This window comes from Cnephaeus nilssonii (genome assembly GCF_951640355.1).
Source record: "Cnephaeus nilssonii genome assembly, chromosome: 5".
Lineage (NCBI taxonomy): Eukaryota > Metazoa > Chordata > Mammalia > Chiroptera > Vespertilionidae > Cnephaeus > Cnephaeus nilssonii.
In genome coordinates this window covers 102,469,344-102,492,689 of record NC_137076.1, presented here as the reverse complement: position 1 = coordinate 102,492,689, position 23,346 = coordinate 102,469,344, and the positions used below count along the sequence as shown (strand labels likewise).

General features: G+C 57.8%; 1 protein-coding gene across 1 annotated transcript in view; it reads right to left on the bottom strand.

Annotated features, from left to right (window-relative positions):
• Positions 1 to 6,748: 6,748 nt before the first annotated feature.
• DOCK2 (dedicator of cytokinesis 2) overlaps positions 6,749 to 23,346 on the bottom strand; it is a 365,999-nt gene continuing 349,401 nt past the window's right edge. Inside the window, exons 45-52 of the mRNA XM_079772611.1 lie at positions 18,115 to 18,291; positions 16,657 to 16,740; positions 13,111 to 13,248; positions 11,693 to 11,820; positions 10,730 to 10,904; positions 9,536 to 9,656; positions 8,052 to 8,203; positions 6,749 to 7,202 (exon numbers count right to left, since the gene is read on the bottom strand). Of these exons, the coding sequence (XP_079628737.1) occupies positions 7,143 to 7,202; positions 8,052 to 8,203; positions 9,536 to 9,656; positions 10,730 to 10,904; positions 11,693 to 11,820; positions 13,111 to 13,248; positions 16,657 to 16,740; positions 18,115 to 18,291 (1,035 nt within the window). The 3' untranslated portion in view covers positions 6,749 to 7,142. The remainder of the gene's footprint in view (positions 7,203 to 8,051; positions 8,204 to 9,535; positions 9,657 to 10,729; positions 10,905 to 11,692; positions 11,821 to 13,110; positions 13,249 to 16,656; positions 16,741 to 18,114; positions 18,292 to 23,346) is intronic.

Genomic DNA, 23,346 nt, shown 5'->3' with positions numbered 1-23,346 from the left:
TTTTCTATAATTTCTGATTTAAGTGGTTACACAAAAGCAGGTAATTTGCTTTGGGGGTTCCGTGTAAAAGGCCAGCAAGAGGCAATGTGGTAAAAAGACAGAGGACACGGGGGTTCTGAAGTCGGGGGACCTGGGTTCAAACCCCAGCTTTGCTGCTGAGCAGCGGTGCAAACCTTGACGTGGGACTTAACGTTCTTGGCTTGTGTTCTCAGGTGACAGTGGGGAGGGTACCACGTCACTCCCGGGGTGGCTGTGAGCATCCACGGAGGGAACCAACGTCACCGTGTAGACCATTTCCCATGGAGCACAGAGGCGCGCAGTAACCTGGTGATTGTGGCGTAGTCAGGGCACGTTTCATAGGTGTAATCGTCCCCGGTTTGTGATGTTCACTGTTCCCTTCCAGCAGCCTGCAGGCCGGGAGGGGTGGCAGGTGGGGTGGCAGGGAAGGACGGCAGGGCGGGACACGCAGTGCAGACTCCGACTGGACAGCCAGCCCCTGCCATCTGTAGCTGATGGTCAGAGGGGCCGGAGTCACATGACAAGTTCATGGCTGTTCTGGTCAGCACCTGTCCCTCCACCCCCCATTCCACACTTGCCTATTGCTGGGGTGTCCTTCCTTAGAAGCATTTTGGAGGAATGCTCACCTGAGTGTCCCTGTCTCACCCGGGCCCTGGTTCTTTCCCTCGGAGCCCAGTGGCTGGGACACTGCCTCTCCTGCCCTCCCTGCCCTTGTCACAGGGTCAGGCCTTCAGGTCAGAGCGCCCCAAGCATCCCCAGAGGCCCCCGTTCCCGATTCCCTGACACTGCACAGCCCTTGGGGTGGGGAACAGTGCGGCCTGTCCTGACCCCAGTGGAGGTCGGAGAGTTGCAGGCCCTGGAGCCCCATGCGTAGCCCCAGGACCTCTGGGAAAAAGCAAATACCTCTATAAACGGGGGGTCCTTTTGTGGAATTTTCTTAGGCTTTTAAAATTTTCCAGAAGTGGAAATCTCAGTCTGAGAAGATGGGCCCTGATCAACGTCAGGGAAAAAAACAAAAACACAAAACGTTGGGCAGAGGGTCCTGAGCCAGCCTAGGGAGTGCTGGGGCCACAGCTACAGTCCAGAGGGAAAAAGGTCACATATTCTGAACCTCAAATTGGGACATTTGTGACAAGGCACTAGGACATCAAAACGTGGGCTCTGGGGTGGCAAAGCTGGGCCCCAACCCCTGCTTTGCTCTTTGGCAGCCGTGTTTCTTATCTCAAAAGGCCTCAGTTTGCTCATCTATTAAATGGAGCTACAAACGGAACCTGTCTCGTGGATTTTGCCGGGACAAGTGATGTGATGTGGGAAGTGCAGAGCCTAGGACCCGGCAGCAACTGATGGTGAGAGTGAGGAGGAGGATGCTGGGCCAGGGGACAGGGCCTGGCAGGGAGGTGGCTCAGGGCAGGTGTCTGTCCTCCTCCAGCCAGCAGTCCGCCATTTGCTCTGACTTTGGGCAATTCCTTCCATTTGGGGCGATGCCTGGGGCAAGAGGGGATGCCTGCCACTCCCTGGGTGCCCAGCAGTCACCCCGGTGTACTGCCGGGTCCTGGAGCCCACGCTGGGGTGAATGCCTAGGCCCCCACCTAGCCTGTGGACGGCCAGGCCCACTACCGCTGGCCTTGACTTTCAGGGGTGCAGGATTGTGTGGCGAAGCGGCAGGGGGAGGGTGAAGAACCAGAGACAGAGGAGGCAGGTGGCATCTGCACCGGCTACCGCGGCCCCACCCACCAGGCACGCAGGGAGCAGACAGCGTGGCTCCGAGGCCAAAGCTGCCGATTCTCAATCCCGACTCTACTCCTGAATGTGGCACTAGCGTGCCTCAGAGAACAGCCAGTTGTCTGGACCTCAGTTTCCTCATCTGTAAAATGGGGAAGCCCAACTCCCTCCCAAAGTTGCTTTGAGGACTAATACCAGGCACTAGCAGGTGCTCGGTGAATGTGAGCTCCCGTGAGGGAACTTGGGAGCTGAGGGTGAGGGGAGGCCTCCCCTGCCTTCCTCACCTGCCCCTTTAACAGGGGCATGGAGTCTTGGTTCTTCTCCTTTCTACACAGAAAACACCAATACCTTGTGAGTTCCAGGGTTCCCGGGAGCCTGGCAGGGTGGAGATAGGCTGGGGTGGGAAATCAGGGGATTGGGGCCGAGCTGGCTTCTAGCTTAACCTCTTTGTTCCACCATTTCCTTATCTGTAAAATAGGGATAAGAGCTCACAGGTTTTCTACTTACTGCTTACAGGTATGTCTCTGTGAGCAGCAGCTAGCCTCCCGTCCTGCCCGGACAGTGTGCAGGAGGGCTGTCTCAGTGCTCGGGGCTGGCCTCAAGGCCGGCGTGGGCCTCCTGGAAGCCTGGCCCGGCTGTCAGGCAGGCCGCAACCCATATTGGTGCCATCTCCCCTGCTTTTCAGCCTCTGGAGGAGTTGGCAGCTGGAGAAACACAGGCCGATAGCGCCCTCTGGTGGCCACCTCTCTGAGAGCAGGGAGCAGAGTGCAGAGACTGGGTGACATTCAGGGCAGGCCAAGGGGGTCCGAGCCCCTATAAGGGGCAGGTTCCCAGGAGGAACTGCAGCGTCAGGAGGAAATGCACCCCTGGAGAGAAACACTTGAGCTCCGCTGGGTTGGCAACGAGGCAAAATGTCTTAGAAGGCAGCCAAGGGGAGCAGCGGGCCTGGTCTGGATTCAAACGCGACTCCTCCAGTTATATTTTCCGAGTGCCTCGAGGTTGCTTAATCCTGAGCCTCGGTTTCCTTATCTGTAAAATGAGGATAAAAACCAGGGTCACCTCCTCCAAAGGGCTGTTGCAAAGACCGAAGGAGGCGAAATAGGAAACGCCTCGGAAGTGAGGCTTGGCAGTAGTTCATTCCTTTGTTTATTCAGCAAACGAATGGCTGCCTTCGCAGTAGCAGCTCGAGGTGTGCAGGGCCCTGTGCTAGTCAGTGTTGAGGCTCACACCTTGCGATTTTGCCACCTTTGTGCTGTGCCTGTAGCCTGACTTACTCACACATTTTTAACTGACAGTCACTTCTGCTCAACCACCTCCCTCCCCCCCGCCCCCCCCCCCCCCCAGCCCCAAAAGCATGGGCATTCAGTCATTGCTTGAGGGTCTGTTTCCCTGGAAACCGGAGGCAGAGGCATCCAGGGTTCAGAAGGAGCAGCAAACAGGTTACGCTGTCTGGAGGGAGAGAGCAGCCTGGGTGTGATGCTAGGAGGGCCCTCTTTTTCTCTCAACTTCTCTCCTCCTGAAGCCTGAAGACTGGAAGGAAGGAAGCGCCCACTCCACACTAGAGATGAGGCTCGGAGAGGAAGCTTGTTCCCTCAATCACACTAAAGTGTGGATGACAGATACGAGCTCTGTCTCAAAGGCAGAGGAAGGGCAAGCAAAAGGCAAGGGGATGCTGGGTGCTTAACGACGGAGTGAGGGACCCCCCAAGGGGCCATCACCTGGAAGACACCCAGGCTTAGAGGCAGGCAGGTCTGAGTCCAGATCGGGCCCTGCTGATCACAGCTGTGTGGCCTTGGGTGAGTCTTTCAATGCTGTAGAACGCGAGGACTGGAGGGAGCGGTCTAAGGGTCCCTGAAACTCTACAGAAAAAGGACAGAAAAAGATACACCAGGTAGGTCCTTCCTCTCACCCCAGTCCACCCGCCCCCTCCCCCTCTCTGACAGCAAACGGCACCCTTCCTCGTCATCGCTAGCTGGTTGTGGACAGACCCCAGGGGCACAGCAGGGCCCTGCTGCACACACAGTCCCTCCCCCCTGGCCCCGCTTTACCTGGGGGGGGGGGGAGGGCGGCATTGGCAAGGCCCAGGAGACTCTCAAATGGGCATGGAATATGCAGTCTGACCTTGAGCCACAGGCAAAGGCGGAAAGTGAGCGTGTGGATTAAGGCCGTGTGGCTGGAAGTGGACAGAGCTGGCCCCTCCCAGCCAGGCGACAAGGGACCGTCACCAACTCCCCAAGCCTGGGGTCCTCATGCGTGTGGCTGGGACCCTCCTGGGCTGGTTTGAGGATGCCCGGGAAGGAAGCAGGGGGTGATGGCAGCTATGTGAGTACTGCTGTGTGTTCCTGTTAGTACTGCTGGCATAGCTGTTGCTGCCACGTGACCGAATGCCCCAGGCCCCTTAATACAGACTTCACACAGAACTCACAGATACTAATAATTTTTAGGAAAAAATAAACAAACAGCCCCACAAATATTATTGCCACACACTGTTGAGTGAGGAGAGGAGAGTTGGGGAATTTTTAGAGGTTAAAGTAGACTTTCTCAGGACGTCTCCGAATCTGGGTGTTTTCCCCGGGCTGGGGGAGGGGTGGGCGCCACCCAGCGGCTCAGCTACTTGGGGATACTCCTCTGCTCATGCCCACTTTCCTTGTTCCTTTGACAAGTGAATTCAGCAGATTCCAAGCCTCTGGGAGCTACCGCCTCACCTTAGGGAACCCGCTGCACAGCCCAAACCTTAACCACCACCCCAACCACCACCCCCAACCACCACTCCCAACCATCACCCCCAACCACCACCCCCAACCACCACCATAAGAGGCCTCGGCCTGTTGAGGAAATTGGAGGCTGGACCAGCACCGGGTCTGGGGCTGGGGGAGGGGATGGGGACAAGGAGGCCACCAGGAAGAGGCTGGGAGAACAGAGGCTACAGGGATGCAGAGGTCCTGCGCACAGAGGTGTCCGAGGGACAGTGCGGGGTGGGGGGGCAGTGGAGAGAAGCCACCTATGGTCTGGCTGCCCGGGTTTGAATCCTAGCCTTTCCACTTACCAAGCGTGCGATCTAGTCACCTTCTGCCTCTGGGCCGTGGCTTCTGCATGTGGATAACAGACCCACCACCTAGGGCTGCTGTCAGGATTTAGGAAGTTAATGCTTGTTGTGTCCATACTCTGAGCTGGGCAGTCCGAGCGGAATGCACCTGAGCTGTCGTCAGGATGCTCTCCGCCCTCACTATCCCATGATGCTCCCCCCCTCACCATCCCATGATGCTCCCCCTCACCATCCCATGATGCTCCCCCTCACCATCCCATGATGCTCCCTCTCACCATCCCATGATGCTCTCCCCTCACCATCCCATGATGCTCTCCCCTCACCATCCCATGATGCTCCCCCCTCACCATCCCATGATGCTCCCCCTCGCCATCCCATGATGCTCTCCCCTCACCATCCCATGATGCTCCCCCCTCACCATCCCATGATGCTCCCCCTCACCATGCCATGATGCTCTCCCCTCACCATTGTCATGATGCTCCCCCCTCACCATCGTCATGATGCTCCCCCCTCACCATCGTCATGATGCTCCCCCCTCACCATCCCATGATGCTCTCCCCTCACCATCCCATGATGCTCTCCCCTCACCATCCCATGATGATCTCCCCTCACCACCCCATGATGCTCTCCCCTCACCATCCCATGATGATCTCCCCTCACCATCGTCATGATGCTCCCCCCTCACCATCGTCATGATGCTCCCCCTCACCATCCCATGATGCTCTCCCCTCACCATCCCATGATGCTCTCCCCTCACCATCATCATGATGCTCCCCCCTCACCATCCCATGATGCTCTCCCCTCACCATCCCATGATGCTCTCCCCTCACCATCGTCATGATGCTCCCCCTCACCATCGTCATGATGCTCCCCCTCACCATCCCATGATGCTCTCCCCTCACCATCCCATGATGCTCTCCCCTCACCATCATCATGATGCTCCCCCCTCACCATCCCATGATGCTCTCCCCTCACCATCCCATGATGCTCCCCCCTCACCATCCCATGATGCTCTCCCCTCACCATCATCATGATGCTCTCCCCTCACCATCCCATGATGCTCTCCCCTCACCATCATCATGATGCTCTCCCCTCACCATCCCATGATGCTCTCCCTTCACCATCCCATGATGCTCTCCCCTCACCATCATCATGATGCTCTCCCCTCACCATCCCATGATGCTCTCCCCTCACCATCCCATGATGCTCTCCCCTCACCATCCCATGATGCTCTTCCCTCACCATCCCCAGGGACTCGGGCTCTCAGAGTGGAGCATCCACCCCAGGTCTCTCGATGGCTCGAGCTCTGAACCCCACATTGCCATGCACCCAAGATCCACCCGGTATCAGTTTTCTTCCCAAGTGAGCCCTCAGCCTCCCGAGCCCTCCCCTGCAGGTCCCAGCAGGTGTGGAAGTGGCCTCCCTGTCCCCTCCTCCTTCCCTGGAGGAGCCCCTCGCTTCCCTGGGGCCTCACCTCTGGAGCCTGGGGGTCCCTGCAAGGAAAGCCACCACCGCTGACCCGGTGACGGACCCAAAGGCGGGCCCTCCGTCCAGGGGACCTCAGCCCCCTCCTTCCCTAATGCACACGCATTTGGTCGGGTGGTGTTGCCATCTCTTTCCAGAAGGGAGAAAGGCATGTGAAACTACCCACGGTGCAGAGCGCATGAGGAATGTTCTGGAAGAGTATTCTGGTGTTCCTGTACCCCAGCACTCAGAGCCTAAGGTCCCGGAGGCATGGAGAAGATTCTCGGGGGTGGCGGGAACGAGCTGGGCAACTTAGCCTCTAGGATGGGCTGGGGCCAGGCCCCTTCACATGGCGGCAGGCCCTGGCCTTCCCGCCTTCCCGCAGCCTCCAGGAGCCACCGGCCGGGGCTGGGCTCAGGGACGCAGCCGGATTCAGAAGTACGCGACCGAACCACTTTTATTGCCAGAAAGAAATAGCAACACTTTGGAGATGATCAGCTAGAAAAAAGACTGGGTGTTGTCATTAAAAAATGTAAAGTACAAAACTGTTAACCAAAAATAAAATAAAAGCGTATTTAAAAGGCTTTCCTATTAAGGACGAGGGCTTAGGAATGAGCCAGAACCACAGCTCCTACACCTGAGAGCCGGGCTATGACAAGATGTGCTCAGGACGCCGGAGAGCGCAGCGGAGAGGCGGCCGGGACCCGTGGGTGTCCGCACCCGCCTCCCCCCGGCGTGTGTCACCGGGAAGCTCTGGGCCAGGTCAGCCGCTCCCTCTGTCTGAGTGAAGGCCCATCGAGGCTCCCTGCTCCCGAGGCATCCGTGCCCGAGCTCGCTTCTTCTGGAAGCTCCTCTCCCGGCCCGAGCACAGCCCCAGGCGGGCGGGCACGTCTCACAGGTCGGAGGGCAGGTCGGCGGTCTGCTTGCTGTCCTCGGAGGACTTGCTGGCCAGCTGTGTGGGAGAAGAAACAGCACCCCCAAGATGGGATCTCACGGCCACCAAATGAGATCAGTCCCAATCCTGAGGGCCCCTAAGCGGACCCCTGCCCAGAGCCCAGGGAGCGGGGGCCCCCCGACCCCGCGTGTGGCCACACAGTGGTAAGAGCACAGGCTTGGCTGCTTCCCGGACAGAGAGCTGGTGGGAGCTGTGAACCGCCCGGGAGAGGGGGAGGGGTCGGCAGGGGCCTGCTCGCTGCACGCAGTGAACTTGGCATTGTCACAGAAGCAGAGCTCCCGTTTAAAGTGCCAGTGGCTCCTTCTTTATCCTGAGCGCGGGCCGCTGAGTAACGGCGGCAGATGTGCTTGAATAGCTGGGGCTCGGAGACTAACTTCTAATTACGAGGATTTTGTACTGTAAAGTGAATAGAAAATGCCCCAAACTCTCCCAAAGCCAGCTGCCCGATGTGGCCTGACGGGCACCCCGGAGGGCGGTCTGGGCTAAGGACAGTACGGGTTCCGAGACCCGGGGCCTGCACACCCGGCACAATCCGCAGCCCAGGGGGTCAGTGCTGCTCAGAGGAGTGACCAGGGCCTTGGAGCCTGACCCTGCCTCCCTGGTGACCACACATGTGTGCGCGCGCACACACACACACGTGCACACACACTCACACACACTCATACACATACACACACACACTCACACACACATACTCACATTCACACACCCACTCTCTCACACACACACACGCACTCACACACACACACACACATACATGCATACATACACCATTTCTCCTCTCTGTTGCCTCTTCCCTCTCCACCTCCCCGCCCCCACCCCTCCTTCCACCATCTGGGTCCTCACCATCGTCTTGAAGAACTGGTTTACTTTCTTCCGTTTGAGCGTCTTCTTGTCATTCTTGTCGCTTTCCGAGAAAGGGAGGAAGGTCTGGCTGAGGCGGGGGGACCGGCTGCCATCCTCCGTCCCGGGCACAGCTGCCACCGAGAGCGTGAAGGCTGGAGGGAGAGGGAGAGCAGGCGTGAGTGGCAGGGGAAGGCGCGGCCCAGGGGCAGGGTGAGTGATGAGGTGGCAGGTGGGAGGCAGGCGGGAGACAGGCAGGGCCAGAATCCGGGGAGGACAGGGCACAGCCGGGCAGGAGCGGTGGCGTGTCCTCTGCGTGAGGCTGCCCAGCCCCTGGACAGCGAAGGGCCTGCCTCCGGGCCCCATGAACCCTCCTCCGGGGCCTCTGGGCTGGCCGCGGGGGCTCAGGCAGGGAGGCCCCGACTTCCTCTGGGACACGCCCTTCCCCTTCCAACACCCAGACCCTGGCTTCTTTCTCCCGGAGGCAGGGCCAGTGAGGACAGCGGTGTGACACCGCTCAGAGTCACACCGACCCGAGCAATCAGCGACCTCTGACCCTCGGTTTTGACATGAGCCAAATGGGGGTAAGAGCACACACCCCCAGAGTGCTGTGCGGCCCAGGGCTGGCGCCCGGGCAGACCCCTCCCTGTAGGGCTCTCCTGGGGTCGGCGGGCAGTGTTGGGGCGGCCCCAGGGCGCAGGCCTGAGTCTGAACCCGGCCTCCGCGTGACCAGCCGGTGACAGGCAGGGGTTGGTGTTCTCAGTGCCTCTTTCCTCATCCGCACGGTGCGGCTACTGGCACCAGGCACTCCACAGGTGGGCACGGAGGCGGAAATGAAATAGTGGGAGAAGCAGTGAGACGGGGCCGGGCACCGGTCAGCACTGGGGGAACAGCAGGCGTCTTGGCTGAGGCCCCCTGCCGTGTCTGGGGGCAGCGCCGGCCTGTCTTGCTCCTCTCTGCCCCAGCCCCTGGCATAGACAGCCTGGCACAGAGTGGCAGACGCTAGAGACTGCTGCGTGCCAGGTGGCGTGCTCTTAGGCGTGCCACGTGACCAGCGAGGGCCTCAGGGTCCCCCCTATGAACCAGGAAGGGTGGTCTGTGGGCTGCTAACCTCGCCGGACAGTGAATGGGTGACGGGGAGGTACGCAGCATCCATGCATCAAACACTCGTCACCTGTAGGATGCGGTGGTAAGTTCCAGGTCCCCAAAGAGAACACGGGGCTCAGGGACCTGCATCTGGCCCCGGGGAGGCCTGGCTCGCTGAGAAAGCAGGGCCACCTCGTGTGATGAACGCTTTTCCAGTGAATCCTGAGGCCCGGGTTTCCGCAGGCCTCGACCCCGGCTCCTGGGAGAGCTCGCGGGGTGGGGAACAGCTCAGAGGACAGGGCGTCGGGCCCACTTGGCTGTCTGGGCACCCATCCTCCACCCCCAGGCTGGTGGCCCGGACCATCTCTACCCGCCCGAGCTGGCGGTGGCAGGGTGCATACCTGGGATGATGGGCATGGACTGGCTGGCGAAACTCATCTGAGAGAGGACGGATGCCCTGGGGGGGACGGCCGCATGCTCCGAGAGGTTGGTGTCACTCATGAACTCGTGCTTCCTGGAGAGCTGAACACACACACACACACACACACACACACACACACACACCACAGACTCAGCATGAGGCAGCTCTGGGCTGGAAAGTTAGTGACGAGGGTTCGGCCAGGCTTCTGTGGCCCCGCGCCAGGTTCATTTATTCTGTTTTGTATCATTCCGTGCCTGCGTGTCGTACGCACAGGCTGCCCACTATACAGCTCCCAGGGCGGGGGCGGGGGTGGCGTGTGGCATTCATTTAGACCAGTGGTTCTCAACCTTCCTAACGCCGCGACCCTTCAATATAGTTCCTCATGTTGTGGTGACCCCCAACCATAAAATTATTTTCATTGCTACTTCATAACTGTAATTTTGCTACTGTTATGAATCGTAATGTAAACATCTGTGTTTTCGTGACCCACCGGTTGAGAATCGCTGCTGTAGAGCCTAAGACCATCAGAAAACACAGATATTTACATTACGATTCATAACAGTAGCAAAATTATAGTTATGAAGTAGCAACGAAAATAATTTTATGGTTGGGGGTCACCACAACATGAGGAACTGTATTAAAGGGTCGCGGCATTAGGAAGGTTGAGAACCACTGATTTAGACTATCATGTGAATGACTCCCCCTGGAATTGTGAAAAACGGGACTCGTATTGCCACCTCTCTGGGCAGGAGCCACCTCTGGCTGGGCTCCCGCTGCCCTGGAGGAACCCAGCGGGGTCAGAGGTTAGAGTGGTTCGGGGCCCGGGGCCAGCGGGTAGGAGAGGTAGAAACACCTGGCCCAGCACAGGCGGGCCGTTCTCCCTTCAGTGGGTGAAGCAGGCACTTCTCCCGGCCTCACAGAGCTGCTGTGATGGCAGAAAAGACACCCAGGCCGGAGCCCGGTGGCCTGGGTTCAAATCCCGGCTCCGCTGTGTCCAGGCTGCATGACCCCGGCCAGCGCTTCACCTCCCTGTCCTCAGACGCCGCCTGCGTCACACCCACCTCACGGCCAAAGTGAGGCTTGAGTGGGGCCGTGTCCGGGAGCCCCGGGGACTGTGCCGGCGCACAGTAGGTTTGCTGAGGCTGGTGCTGAGGCAGCCTGCCTCGATGCTCACCCTCTTGAGGTCCGACTCGGCCGCTGCCTTCTCGTCGGCGAACACCACGCTGCTCCGCTTGGCCCGCTTCTTGGACCTGCGCAGCTTGACCTCCGGCAGCGTGCTCCCCGGCGGGGAGATGGGCTCCACCGGCTCCGCTTTCTGCGCCCTGGGGGGTGCCAGTTCCAGGTCGAAGCTGAAGGGCGAGAGGGACCGAGTGGCACGGCCGTGAGAGCCCCCGTGGGACCGCCTCGCAGGGACCCAGGCTGGCTGGGCTGTCGCCACGGGCCGGGAGGGAGCCGGCTGACCTGGCAGAGTTTGGGGAGCCACTTGCCCAGGTGGCAAACATTCAAAATACAAAGCAAGTCTGGTGGTGAGAAGAGGAAATCGATGAAAGATACGGATCTGGATTCAAATTCGGGCACTGCCACGTTTTAGCTGAAGGACCTTGGGCAAATCACTCAACCTCTCTGAGCCATTATTCCTTTGCAGGAAACAGGGGTGTTGGCGGTAACCTTGTGAGAGACGGCGATGAGGTCTGAGGACCCCGTAGCACACCCTTGGCCCGTGGAGAGTGCTGGACTCACAGTGTCCGTCATCAGAGTCGCTGAGTAGGGCCTGGTGAGCAGAAGGCCCAGGACGTGGAGGAGGGGGGCCTGACAGGGGTAAGGGGGCGTGCAGGAGGAGGCCTCTGTGATGGGGAGTTGGGAGATGATTCCAGACCCAGGCGGGCTCTGCGGGTTGCTCTGTGGGCTGTGGGCAGGCGGGTCCTGCCGGATCCTCGGGAACAGCCCCCTTGCCTCCCGGGCCTCGAATGCCCCTTTGATGGCGGCAGCAGGATGGCAGCCTCACAGGGTGGGAAAGGTTTTCGGAGGGAAGGGCAGGAAGGTGGGGGAAGGGCGGCGCTGGGGCAGGAGGAGGAGCATGATGGGGGCCGGGCTGGGGTGCAGGGGGCCCAGGGGGCCGTGTGGGGCAGGCACTGACCTCTCGGGGGTGGTCTTGCTGGGGGTGCTGCAGTCGGAGTTCATGGAAGCCATGGAGATGATGGACATCTGCCGGTAGGAGCGCAGCATGGACCGGGGCCGGCCCACTCGCCTGTCCTCAAAGTCAGGCTGCGGGGGAGAAAGGACGGTGAAAGCCTGGCCCCACAGGTCGCTGGGAGCTGGGGTACCTGCCCCCCTTCCTGCTGCCCATCCTCCAGCTGGGCGGGGGGGTGGGCCGTGGGGCAGAGCAGAGCGGAACAACTCCCTGGCTGGCGGAGCCGAGGGGCTGGTTGGATAAGGAATTGGCCAGGGCTCAGGGGAGGTGATCCTAAGTCCCTGCAATTTTCCCAGTGACAGGAGTGTCTTTGTTATTTATGGTGGCCCTTCATGCTAATGAGAAGATTCTGGAAGGGGCCGGCCAGGCCAGAAAGACCAAGGATGTGATGAGAGGGCTGGGCTTTGAGCCAGGTAAGCCCAGCTCAGAGTACCAGGAGGGATGGGGGCTGGAGATGGATTCCAATCATGTGACCAATGATTCACCCAATCATGTCTGTGTAATGAAATAGCACTAAAAACTCAGGCCACTTAGGCTCAGGTGAGCTTTCCTGGAAGGCCACCCTGCATCCAGGGGCCACCGAGTAGGCAGTGTGCGTGGGACCTTCCCAGACTTCACCCTGAGTCTCTTCGCTAGGCTGGTCCTGATTTGGGAGGGGTGTCTTGTGGACGTCACCCTCGGCCTGAGAAAGCTGACCTGCTCTGACAGTTAGCTTCAGCCCTGCACTGACTCAGGGAGCCACTCTTGCACCAGGAGACAGGAGACAGGAGACCCGAGGTCCCCTCGGCGCTGCTCCAGGCACTCACTGCCCCCTCCGGGCCTCAGCTTTCCCATCTGGGATGACTTCTAATGAGCCCACTTTCTGGGGAAGAGGATAAAGATGCCCCTGTGCGTACCAGGCCAACGGCCTCTTTAGTCCGTGGAGCTTACCAGTGGCCGGAAGCACTGGCTTTGGAGGCCAATGGAGCCAGGTGTGAATTCTGACCTGCACTCACTCGCTAGGTAGCCTCTGGCAAGTTACTACCGCCCCTGACCCTCCAGAAGGGATACAGGGTTAAAATCACTCCTGCCTCACAGACGTGCAGTGAGGACTACATGACCTAGCAGATGTCACATGCTTAGATCAGACAAGGCACATAGTAGGTGCTTCATCCGTGTAGCTTTTATTACTAGCACAGTCCCTTCAGTTCCCAGGGCCCAGTTTATAACTGGTGTTTGTCTGGGGGCGACTTCGGAGGGGTCAAGTGCACAGGGAGGTTCCCCTGAATCATCAGCTCAGGCATCGGGGCCCGCTGGGCCTTCTCCTCCGGTCCCATCCTCCTCCCCATCCCCACCTCCCCCCTCCACCCCAGGGACCTCCGTACCATCTCTCGCACGCCATACTCCTTCTCCACCTTCACTTTCAGGTTCTTGAAACACTCCTCCATCCGGTCGTGGAAGGGCCGCAGATTCTCGGACACCCGCTTCTCATGGATCTTAATCCCAGCTCCCAGGAAGGGGATCTGGAGAGGAGGGTGGTGGCCAGTGAGCTGGGTGCCGGGCCTCAGCGTGGGTCCAGGCACAGGAGGGGCTGAAGGCCTCGCCCTGCTGAGAATATGTCCGGGGTGTTCCGGTCCCCCTGAGACCTTCTCACGGGGTCACGGGCCCTGGCAAACAGAAAGCTGCAGGCTTGGGGTTTGCTCTGGGCGGGGAGGGAGAGCTGCAGCGGCCTTGCCCAGCAGGAGGGCGGGAGCACCCCCTCCAGGGGGGGTGTTTGCAACGTCTCTGCCCTGTGGCATCTGGGCGGGGGAGTGTGGGACCAGGGGAGAGGAAACCGCTGCTTTGACTCAACGCCTCGTCCAAGAAGTTCTGGGCGATGCCGGTAGATAGGGGGTTTAAAGAAGTGATGGAGGAGACGAGGGCGGAGATGGTGATGTGGGATGTGAGGGAGTTAAGTTCTGGCTGATCAACAGGGAGGTCACTGGGTCCTGTCTGAGGGGGAGAGGTAAAGACAGCAGCCGGGCCACATGGGCCACTGTGAGGAGGAAGAGCTGAGAAAGTATCCTGGCCTTGGGGCAGCAAAACGAGGGCGTGAAAAGGCAGAATATAGGTTAATTTGAAGAAAAAAGGACACGCTTCCATGACTGGTGACGTAAAGACATTTCTGCCTCTCTCTCTCGGACGTCTCCCCGAAGCAACGAGGCAAAGGGGAAAGGAAACCTCAGTGAAGGCAGAGACCTGCCCACGGGACCCAGCGTGTCAGGGGACGCCCTGGAGGATGGTCTCCGCCCAGGAGCAGGGGAGGGAGCTGCGACCGGAAGGAGCCATCTCCCCTTGGGAAGCCAGGAAGGGCTCAGGAATTGGAGGCGCCTGGTACCCCAGAAAAGCGAAGGGGCTGAGAGGCCGAGCACAGAGGTGGGGTGGAAAGGCCGAGGCAGGAGCAGTGAGAGCTGACAACCTCTAATTGGGAGGCCCAGCGCTGTGTTTCTGTGGCCGGGCACACAGGAGGGACTTCCATGATATAAACTGAGAGGGACGGGAGCGAATGGGCGAGGAGGACCCCTTTGCTGTGTGTAATAATGCAAAAGGGCTGCCTCCCCCCTGAGGGTAGGTGCCATGGCCAGGGTGCCTGGACTCTGGGTGGGAGGGACGAGGCTGAGTGGGTCTCTGTAACATAGTGACCAGGTGAGTGGGGGACCAGCTAGGGAGAGGGTGGCCACTAGGGGGCGCTGTATGAAGAGGCCTAGCTAACAGCCTTTTTTTTTTTTTCTTTTTTTCTTTTTCTGTTTCTTTTTTTCCCCCAGCTAAGGGCTTTTAGAAGCCTTCTACTATATGCTTTCAAAGTCTCCTTTGTAGTGCCTCTCCATTAGCTAAGATTTCCTACTGTGCTGTGCGTCTGAGCTCCAGGCTTTGGGTGGGGGACACAGCACTGAGAATCCATTACCAGGTGATAAATGGTGCCCAGTGGAGAGACCCCGGGCCGTGATATGGATTGAGGATGACCCCAACAAGCAAACAGATTTGTGTGACATGGCAGCCCACTCTGGGGCACCCCAGACTTACCAGAGGAAGGAAACCAAATCAAAGCCCGGCCTTCCTGCTTCCCTTGTTGCGTGCGGGTGGGGGTGGGGGAGGAGATAGGAGGAATATGGTTATGTGAGTAAAAAAGCATGAGACCTCGGAAGGCTGGGGCCTTGGGGGCGTTGGGGTTCACAGGTGGCACAGGTAAGAACGGAGAGAAAATTCCAGACACACAAATGCATTCCGGGGAGCACGTCTGTGCGGCGCCTGGTTCGCCCCTTTCCAAGCCTCACTTTGCGTAGTCGGCAGAGGCAGAGACGGACCTGAATTAGGGACCCTTATTCTAAGAGAAGAGGCTGCACCCCGTGCGCGGCACTCCCTGATTTCCCTGGAGTAGCAAGCACTCCCCTCCCACCACAGCCACAGCAGCTCCTTTTGTTTGCCTGGCGATGGGCAAGGAGGGGGGAGGACTGGCAGCTGCACACCCTGCCCTGCCCCTGGGCTCCTGCCCTCGGAGCACAGCCCCCTCAACCGTGTGCCTGGTGGTGGGTGGTGGCCCCTGAGAGCAGAGGTGTTTGTGGGGCGCTGCATCAGGCCTGGAGGAGCCTGGTCCTTTACAGTGTGTGTTGGGGGAGTGTCTGGTGGATTGTTTCTTCTCTAGGCAGGAAGAGAGAAAACGGGGAGAGAGAAGGGAGAGAAAACCCAGGAGAGAGAGAGCCAGAGAAAGGAGGGGAGCAGGAGGGGGAAGCAGAGAGAGGAGTAAGATGGGGGTGCAGAGGGAGGAGTAAGATGGGAGTGCAGAGAGAGGAGTAAGATGGGGGTGGAGAGGAGTAAAATGGGGTGCAGAGAGAAGGGTAAGATGGGGGGTGGAGAGGAGTAAGATGGGGGTGCAGAGAGAGGAGTAAGATGGGGGTGCAGAGAGAGGAGTAAGATGGGGGTGCAGAGAAAGGAATAAGATGGAGGTGCAGAGAGAGGAGTAAGATGGGGTACAGAGAAAGGAGTAAGATGGGGGTGCAGAGAGAGGAGTAAGATGGGGGTGCAGAGAGAGGAGTAAGATGGGGGTGCAGAGAGAGGAGTAAGGTGGGGTGCAGAGAGAGGACTAAGATGGGGGTGCAGAGAGGAGTAAGGTGGGGTGCAGAGAGAGGACTAAGATGGGGGTGCAGAGAGAGGAGTAAGGTGGGGTACAGAGAGAGGACTAAGATGGGGGTGCAGAGAGTGGTAAAAGACGGAGTGGAGAGGGAAAGAACACAGAACCTCTGAGAGAGGGAGAAAGACAGAAAGAGTCAGAAGGAGGCCGAGTGTGGAGGAAGGTAGAGGTGCCAGGCGGAAGGGATGTAGGGAGGTGGGGGGACCGAGGGGGGGCAGGGCAGTGGGACGGACACGCCTTCCAAGTCCTCCGGCTGGGCTCCGGAGGGCTAAGCAGCCTGTGCAGAATGAAGGCCCTTCGACCAAAGACCAACCAAGGGCCTCAGTTACCCCCCAAACCTGATGGCCACCTGAGCATGATCTGCAACAGACTGGGTCGGCCTCAGAAGAGGGTGTGGGGCTGGAGCCTCTTTTATCTGAGTGCCATGTGCCGGGTGTGGGGGGAGGTGGCGGTGGGTGTGGGGGGCCTGGCTTTTATTTCAGTCCTGCTGGGAGGAGCTGCCTCTGAATTCAGCAGCCCATAAAGCAGACTTAGCAAGAGGCAGCACGAAGTCCTTGCCCGGTCCTGGGCAGCACCCAGGGGTGCGGTGGCCCAATCCAGGTTCCGAGTGGGCCTGCTCGGTGAGATATAGCGTTAGAAGGGCTGAAAGCCGAAGGACAGGAGGACACGTGCAGCTGGGCCGGCAGCGGCTGGCTGAGGGCACCTGTACCGGAAGGGGCTGGGGAGGGCAGAGGCGGGCGGCTCCCCGTCAGCTCTGCTTTACCTGCCACGCAATCAGGTCCTTGAGGCGGCTCAGCTTGTCCTGGTCCTCGGGGTGGTCCCTGGTGTAGTCCTCCGTGAAGAAGGCCTGGGGAGGACAGATGGGAGTTTGGGGGTTTCTGTTCACTTGGTGTGGGCCCCCTGACCCATCTCCCTGGCGCCGAGAGAGGGTTCCCCTGGAGTGGGCCAGCAGCGGGGCCACAAGTATTGATGGGGCAGAGACCTATAGGGACCTACGCTGTTTTCTCCTCTTGGAGGCTCAGGTCAGCACCCACTGGGAATGGGCCACACACCCCAGGAGAGGAGTTCTCAAAGTGGGGTCCCTGGATCAGCAGCAGCAGCAGCAAATCACCCATCACCCGGGAACTTGTCAGAGATGCAATTATCAGGCCCACCCAGACCTACTGAATCAGAACCTGGGGGTGGGGGGGCACCCAGGTTAGTTACAAAGCTCTGCGAGGATTGGACTCACATTTACGTTCGAGAGTAGCTCACCTACCACCTCCCTTCTGGTGTGTGAACCTGGCACCCCCAGCTCTCTCCGGGCTCATGTCCTCCATGTGTGCACACACATACACACACACACAGCAGCCCTCCAGGCTGAGCAAAGGCATGCCAGCGGGGACTCCGTGGGGGACGGAGGGTGGCTGGAAGGACTGTTGGGTTAGCAACTGGGATTACTCTGAATTAAATGGCTGTGTTGCATTCTTAGTCTCCATCAGTGAATGGCATGGAAAACACACTAGGGAGTTCACTGTGAGGGTCACTAGGAGGAGGCCATTGCCCCCCAGTGTCTCCTGCAGTGTAAGGTGCGAAAATCAAATGAGGACTTTCCATTCCATTTCATTGCCAGGAAAAGCAATGTCCCCCTCCTGAGAAGTTGGTATTTTCCCCCAGTGAATACTGTGACTCATATATCTGATGGCTTTTCCCTTTTTGCTCTGGACACCAGGAAGCTCAAAAAAAAAACCAATCTGTGGCTCCCATGGGTGGGGATTTCTGGAGGGACCTTGGACCTGGCTATCTAAGTTGTAATTCTCCTTTTGGAATTGACCTTCCATCCTGTCTGTACTGACACGGATTCTGGGTTTCATTTCTTTCTCTTTTAGAAGATATTTCCAGTCACGAACTTGGATTCGTGGTTTCTCCACTTCAGTGGCCTGGCTGACGGTCACCTGGTCCTCCCAGAGCCTTTCCTTGGCAGAGGCGCCTGGATGTGACACTGGGCTAAGGGGCCCTGTGAGCCCTGCCCTCCGGCCACGGCCCAGTGCGGCACTGAGGGTGGGAAGGAGATGACAGGGAGGCTGTGGAGCCTCTGGGAGGTGAATGGGTTCCCACCAGGCTGAGGGGTCCCTTAAGGGGCAAACAGCTACAGTAAGATGAGCGACATGCAGCCGTGTCTGCCCCCAGGCCCCAGCCACTGCTCTGACCCCCACGGGGGCCGGGACAGCAGAGCCCTCACCTTCTCGTACTTGGCGAACCCTCCCATGACGGCGGGGTCCACGATCCCATTGAGGAGCATGGACAGCGGGTTAATGGGGAGGCTCTCGTCACTCTGGTACTGGTTGATCATCATCAGGATCTTCTCGTTGGCTGTGGACATGGTTTCGATGGCGTTCTCCAGGGGGCTGATTGTGGTCTGTTGCAAATGAGATCGGCAGAAAGAGGGGGACTTAGCAGGGCCTTTGAAAAACAGATATCAACCTATGGACCAGCAGGCCAGGGTTCTATTACTGGTCAGGGCACATGCCAGGGGTGTGGGCTTGATCCCCAGTGTGAGGCGTGCAGGATTCCCTCCCCCTCTCTGAAATCAACAATAAAATGAAATAAATTAAAAACCAAAAAAGACAAAGGAAAACAGACACACTCGCAGGGATTGATTTCACTGGGGGCTGGGATTCAAATGAGGCGATGCTCCCCGAGGGGTTGAGGCGGCCTGTGATTAGTGGCTCTGGGCTGTCTGCTGGCGGAGAGACAGCTTCCTGTGCTGTGAGCAGGGATTTCCCTGGGGAGCGGAGGCGACTCCAGGCCTCCGCTGGGGCTTCAGAGGCTGGATGTGCTCCAGGGAGGCCCTTCCTTCCTATTACCTGGGAGAGCCACTCTGTAATCCAACCCATCCGGCATTGCTCGTGTACCTACTGTGTGCGAGCTGTCAGCAGGCAGATCAGAGCAGCTGGAGACCTGATGCCCCAGCGTGGCCCAGCGTCAGTCCTAAAACCGGTTGCTGTACGAGGGGTCACTGTTCCCAGGGGGATTCGGTGTAGTTGGGAAGATAAAGCCCATCGCCTCTCCAACACCCCTCAGAAAGCGATACAAACAGGACGCCCCTCACATGCTCACTGTGCAGTCAGGGTTCTCCAGAGCACGGAATCTGGAGTGGAAAACTGAGCAAGGGGCTGCAAACCTTTTCCATAAAAGACCCAGGCATCTGCAAGCCAGGCATTCTCTGCTGCAGCCAGAGACTCTGTTACTGTAGGAAAAGGCAGCCCCAGGCAACAGGAAAATGAATGCGCTGGTTGTTCCAATGAATCAACTCACAGCAACAGGTGGCGGGCGGGATCTCCCACAGGCCCTGGTGCGCTCACCCCTGGCCTACACGGAGAGCAGCCCTCGGCTCTGCTGGCTGTTTTCTAGCTGTGTGGCCCTGAGGAAGTTTCCTAGCCTTTCTGAGCCTTGGTGGACTCATTGGTAAGATGAGGCCGATGAAACCTGCTCAGAGAATAGCTGGCAGCTACGGCTCCTCCTTCTCGAAGGCGTGAGGACAGAGAGCAGCCGTGGTCCTCACCAGCGGAGACTCCCTGGCAGGTGGGGTGCCTCCCTGAGTCTGGAGCAAAGGCTAGTGGAGATAATATGATCCTTGGCTCAGCAGAATTCTTTTAAAAAATGTCGCTGCTAGATATTATGACCAGGGGGCACGTGGGAAGGGCAGAACCAGCCTCTAGAGCCATCTTGGACATCTTTTTAAAGCACTTCCTTAAATCTCGGTGAATCCCAGCCTCCCACACCTTTCTTCGTTCGTTGTCATTTTTAAAGATGGTGTTGTCTGCAGCAAGGCGGCCCTGCGACCAGGCTCTGTCACTGTCACTGCTGCTTTCTGTCACACACACACACACACACACACACACACACACACACGTGAGCTGGAGCAGGAGGCTCTGTGCCCGCTCGGTGAGGCGGCACCCCTGCAGGGGCTGTGGAAGCCCCATCCAGCCTGGGCTCTAGGGAAAATCTGTCACGCAGGGAGGTCCCAGCACCGCACCCTGATCTCACAATAGCCTGGCGCGGCTGAGAGACGTAGACGTGAGGGACAGTTGCTAAACATGGGAAGTCCTGTTGATTGGCTTTCCTCCCCATTTCTCAAGCGACTTCTGAATCCCCCCGTCTTCAACCTCATTGCAGCCTGGGGAGCCGGGAGTGAGGGTGACGGTGCCTCTGGCTTCTCACCCCCCCCCCCCCCCCACACACACACACACACACAGCCCCGGCATCTGTGTGACCCAGTGTGCAGTGCTCAGAGCAGTGCCACCGCATGCAGCCTTGCCCAGCCTGCCGGAGGGGAAACTGAACGAGCCGAGGGAAACGCTTTGGAAACAGTTTTAGACCTGGGAGGTGGGAGCATCAGCCGAAGGACGAAGGGACACGAATTCCCTGTCATCAGGGGTGTTTCATGTTCTTCAGAGGCCTGTCACCCACATCCCCTTCTTAAATCAGATCCTCTTAGGACCCCAGGCGCTGCACCAGGCAGGCAATGCCATTGCATCCTACTTAGGCTCCTGATCACTCGGCAGCTCAAGTCCCACCTTTGGGCCTCAGTTTCCTCCTGTGTAAAACAGTGGGATGGACAAGAACCAGGGTCTGCAGGCCAGGCTGGGCCTGGCGAGGTTCTTGCAGATGGACGTGAGGTCTCATTGCAAAACTGACTTCAACTGGAGAGGGTCTGCCGCCCCATCACCAGCCCCTGTTGTGGGAATGGGATTATCCCACCTGTTTGCATTTTTCTCCTGGGCCCGGAAGGTTTTTGAACTTGAAGCTCGTGACTGAATGACCCCTAGGGTGGCTTTCCGCTCTGACATTCCATAGTTTTTCAGTCTCCATTTTACAGACGATGGAAACTAAGGCCCCGAGACACACCGTGTTTGTCCAAAAACATGCAGCGCGTTAACGACCTCGTTGCCTTTGTGTTCCTGACCCCAGATCAAGGCTTGCTATGAAGGTGGCACGATCTTGGGGCCGAGAGCAAGAAAGAACCCTCCGTAAGCAGAACCCACACTCGAATCCCATCAGAGAACACCTCTCTGTACACACGGTCCTGTCGTCATGACGATTCATGGAAGAAACAGCCGACAAGACATCAATTCAGGGAACGCAAAGGCCAGTGCGGGGACACGCACGCCCTCAGCAGGCAGGAAGCTGGCGTCTGAGACGTGCTGACATTCGGGGTAACTCAGCCGGGAGGCGGCTACAGATAAATCCACTCTGGTCAGCGTTTTGGAAGTTTTCCCAAACCTTCCCCTCAGAAGCCATCAGGATAAAAGGAGCGAAACAAAAATGTTGACCAATGCTTTCCTGACTCCCGAGTCCGTAAGACAAGGAAACCGGTTCAGACGTGACGGCATCTGCATATTGACTGATGGGTATAGGTTTTCTTAACCAAGATTCTGGAGCAGCAGTTACGGGCCTGGGACTAGTCTTTGCACTCAGCGATATGGCAGGGAACAAAATAGACCAAAATCTGGCTTCCCGGAGCTTATGTTATCATAGTGCTTAAGTGCTTATACCCTAATAGGTTATATTATATGTAATACTAGATATTAAAATCAACATGCAGCCACATTAGATGGTCTGTTAGGAGGCGGCAGGTGCTTTGAGGAGAAAGTCAGTGGGGGAGGGGAATGGGGGTACAGCAGGGCTTCCTCCGTTGCCCACAGTCTCATGGGGTCACTGAAAAACAGGGGGCGCCTTGCTGAGCGCCATTGGAGGAAAAGGCACAGCAGGGCCATTGGGTGGCAGCTACAGATGGGTAGAAAGTTTCACATTCTTCACTCCAGATGTGGGATTAATAATAGTATGTACTTCACAGGGTTTTGTGTTCATGGGATAAAGCCTGACATGGGGCCTGGGACACTCGTCAAGCTTCGCCTGTGGCAGTCCGTCCCCCGAGGAGGAGCACGAATGGTTTCTATCTTTCCCGGGCTCTACTTATTGCCGGGGTGGTATGGGACACGCCAAGGAAGGAGAGAGTGAGTCCAGCCCAGGAACCTGAGGTGAAAGTCAAACCCTGCCTTACTTGCTAACCTTGAACAACCCACTAACTCACTCCACTCCTCAGTTTCTTCACCTGTAAAATGGGAGGAATGGTAACATTCATCTCTCAGTGTTGTTGAGGGGATAAATGAGATCATGCGTGCGAACAGTTTAGCACAGTGGTCGGCAAACTCATTAGTCAACAGAGCCAAATATCACCAGTACAACGATTGAAATTTCTTTTGAGAGCCAAATTTTTTAAACTTAAACTTCTTCTAATGCCACTTCTTCAAAATAGACTCGCCCAGGCCGTGGTATTTTGTGGAAGAGCCACACTCAAGGGGCCAAAGAACCGCATGTGGCTCGCGAGCCGCGGTTTGCCGACCACTGGTTTAGCACATTCTCAATGAGTGTTTGCTGATATCATCATCATTCTTTCCCCCAAGGTCCAGGCTAGGCCTGTGAAAGGAGACTGGAGGGCCACTGAGCTGCTGGGTTCACTGCGAAGGGGGGGGGGGCATCAAGGGCTGGGGTTGGGTGGTCCTAATGCTGATAATACAAATAGCTGGAAAACACCAATCAGATCACGTCCCTCCTCTGCTCACGGTTCCAGGTCATTCAGTAGGAAAGCCAAAGTCCTTGCGGTGGCCCAGACCTACACGATCTGGTAGCTGCCTCCTCCTCCTCAGCACTCATTGGTGCTGACCCAGACACAAGCATGCACTGGCCCCAGGGCCTTTGCACTGCCGTTCCCTCTGCTGGAAAGTCCTCCTCTTCATATCTGCATGGGCCACTCCCTGACTCCCTCCAGGCTTTCTCTGGCCACCCGATTTAAATAGCAATCCCTCCATCATCTCTCTCTTCCACGTTTCTCCATAATGGCTATCACCATTTGACACAGGATATATTGACTTGGATGTTTTAGTCTGTCTCCCGCGCTAAAATGTAAGCTTCGTGGCAAAGTCTTCAGGTCAGGTCAACGGTGCCCGGCATGTGTTAGGTACACATCAAAAATTTGTTGAATGAATAAGACATCCTGAATATGTGCCTACATTTCAGGTTTCCTCACCACCACTCTGACCCCCTGTGGCAGCAGAAAGATTCTTAGCTGAGGATGTGCAGACCCTGAAGTGCATTGAGAAGTAAAATACATGCAATTTGCAGAAGGGAGTTCAGAGATTTGCATTCTAGTCAGAACCTGGTGCCTGTGGGATTTCTCCTCTGTGAGCCTCATTTTATCCAGCTGTGAAATGGGTTCATCGGGGATTCTGCACATGCACCCTCAGGGGCTGCTGGGACAAGGAGGATATGAGGGGTGGTTGAGTGGCGAGCGTTCCAGGCCTCTACCTCCCCCTGCATCCCCCACAGGAGCTCCCCATTCACCAGCTTTCATTGCATCAGGTTTCATTTGTGAGGAGAGAAAGTCATCTTTGCTTTAAAAAAGATCCGA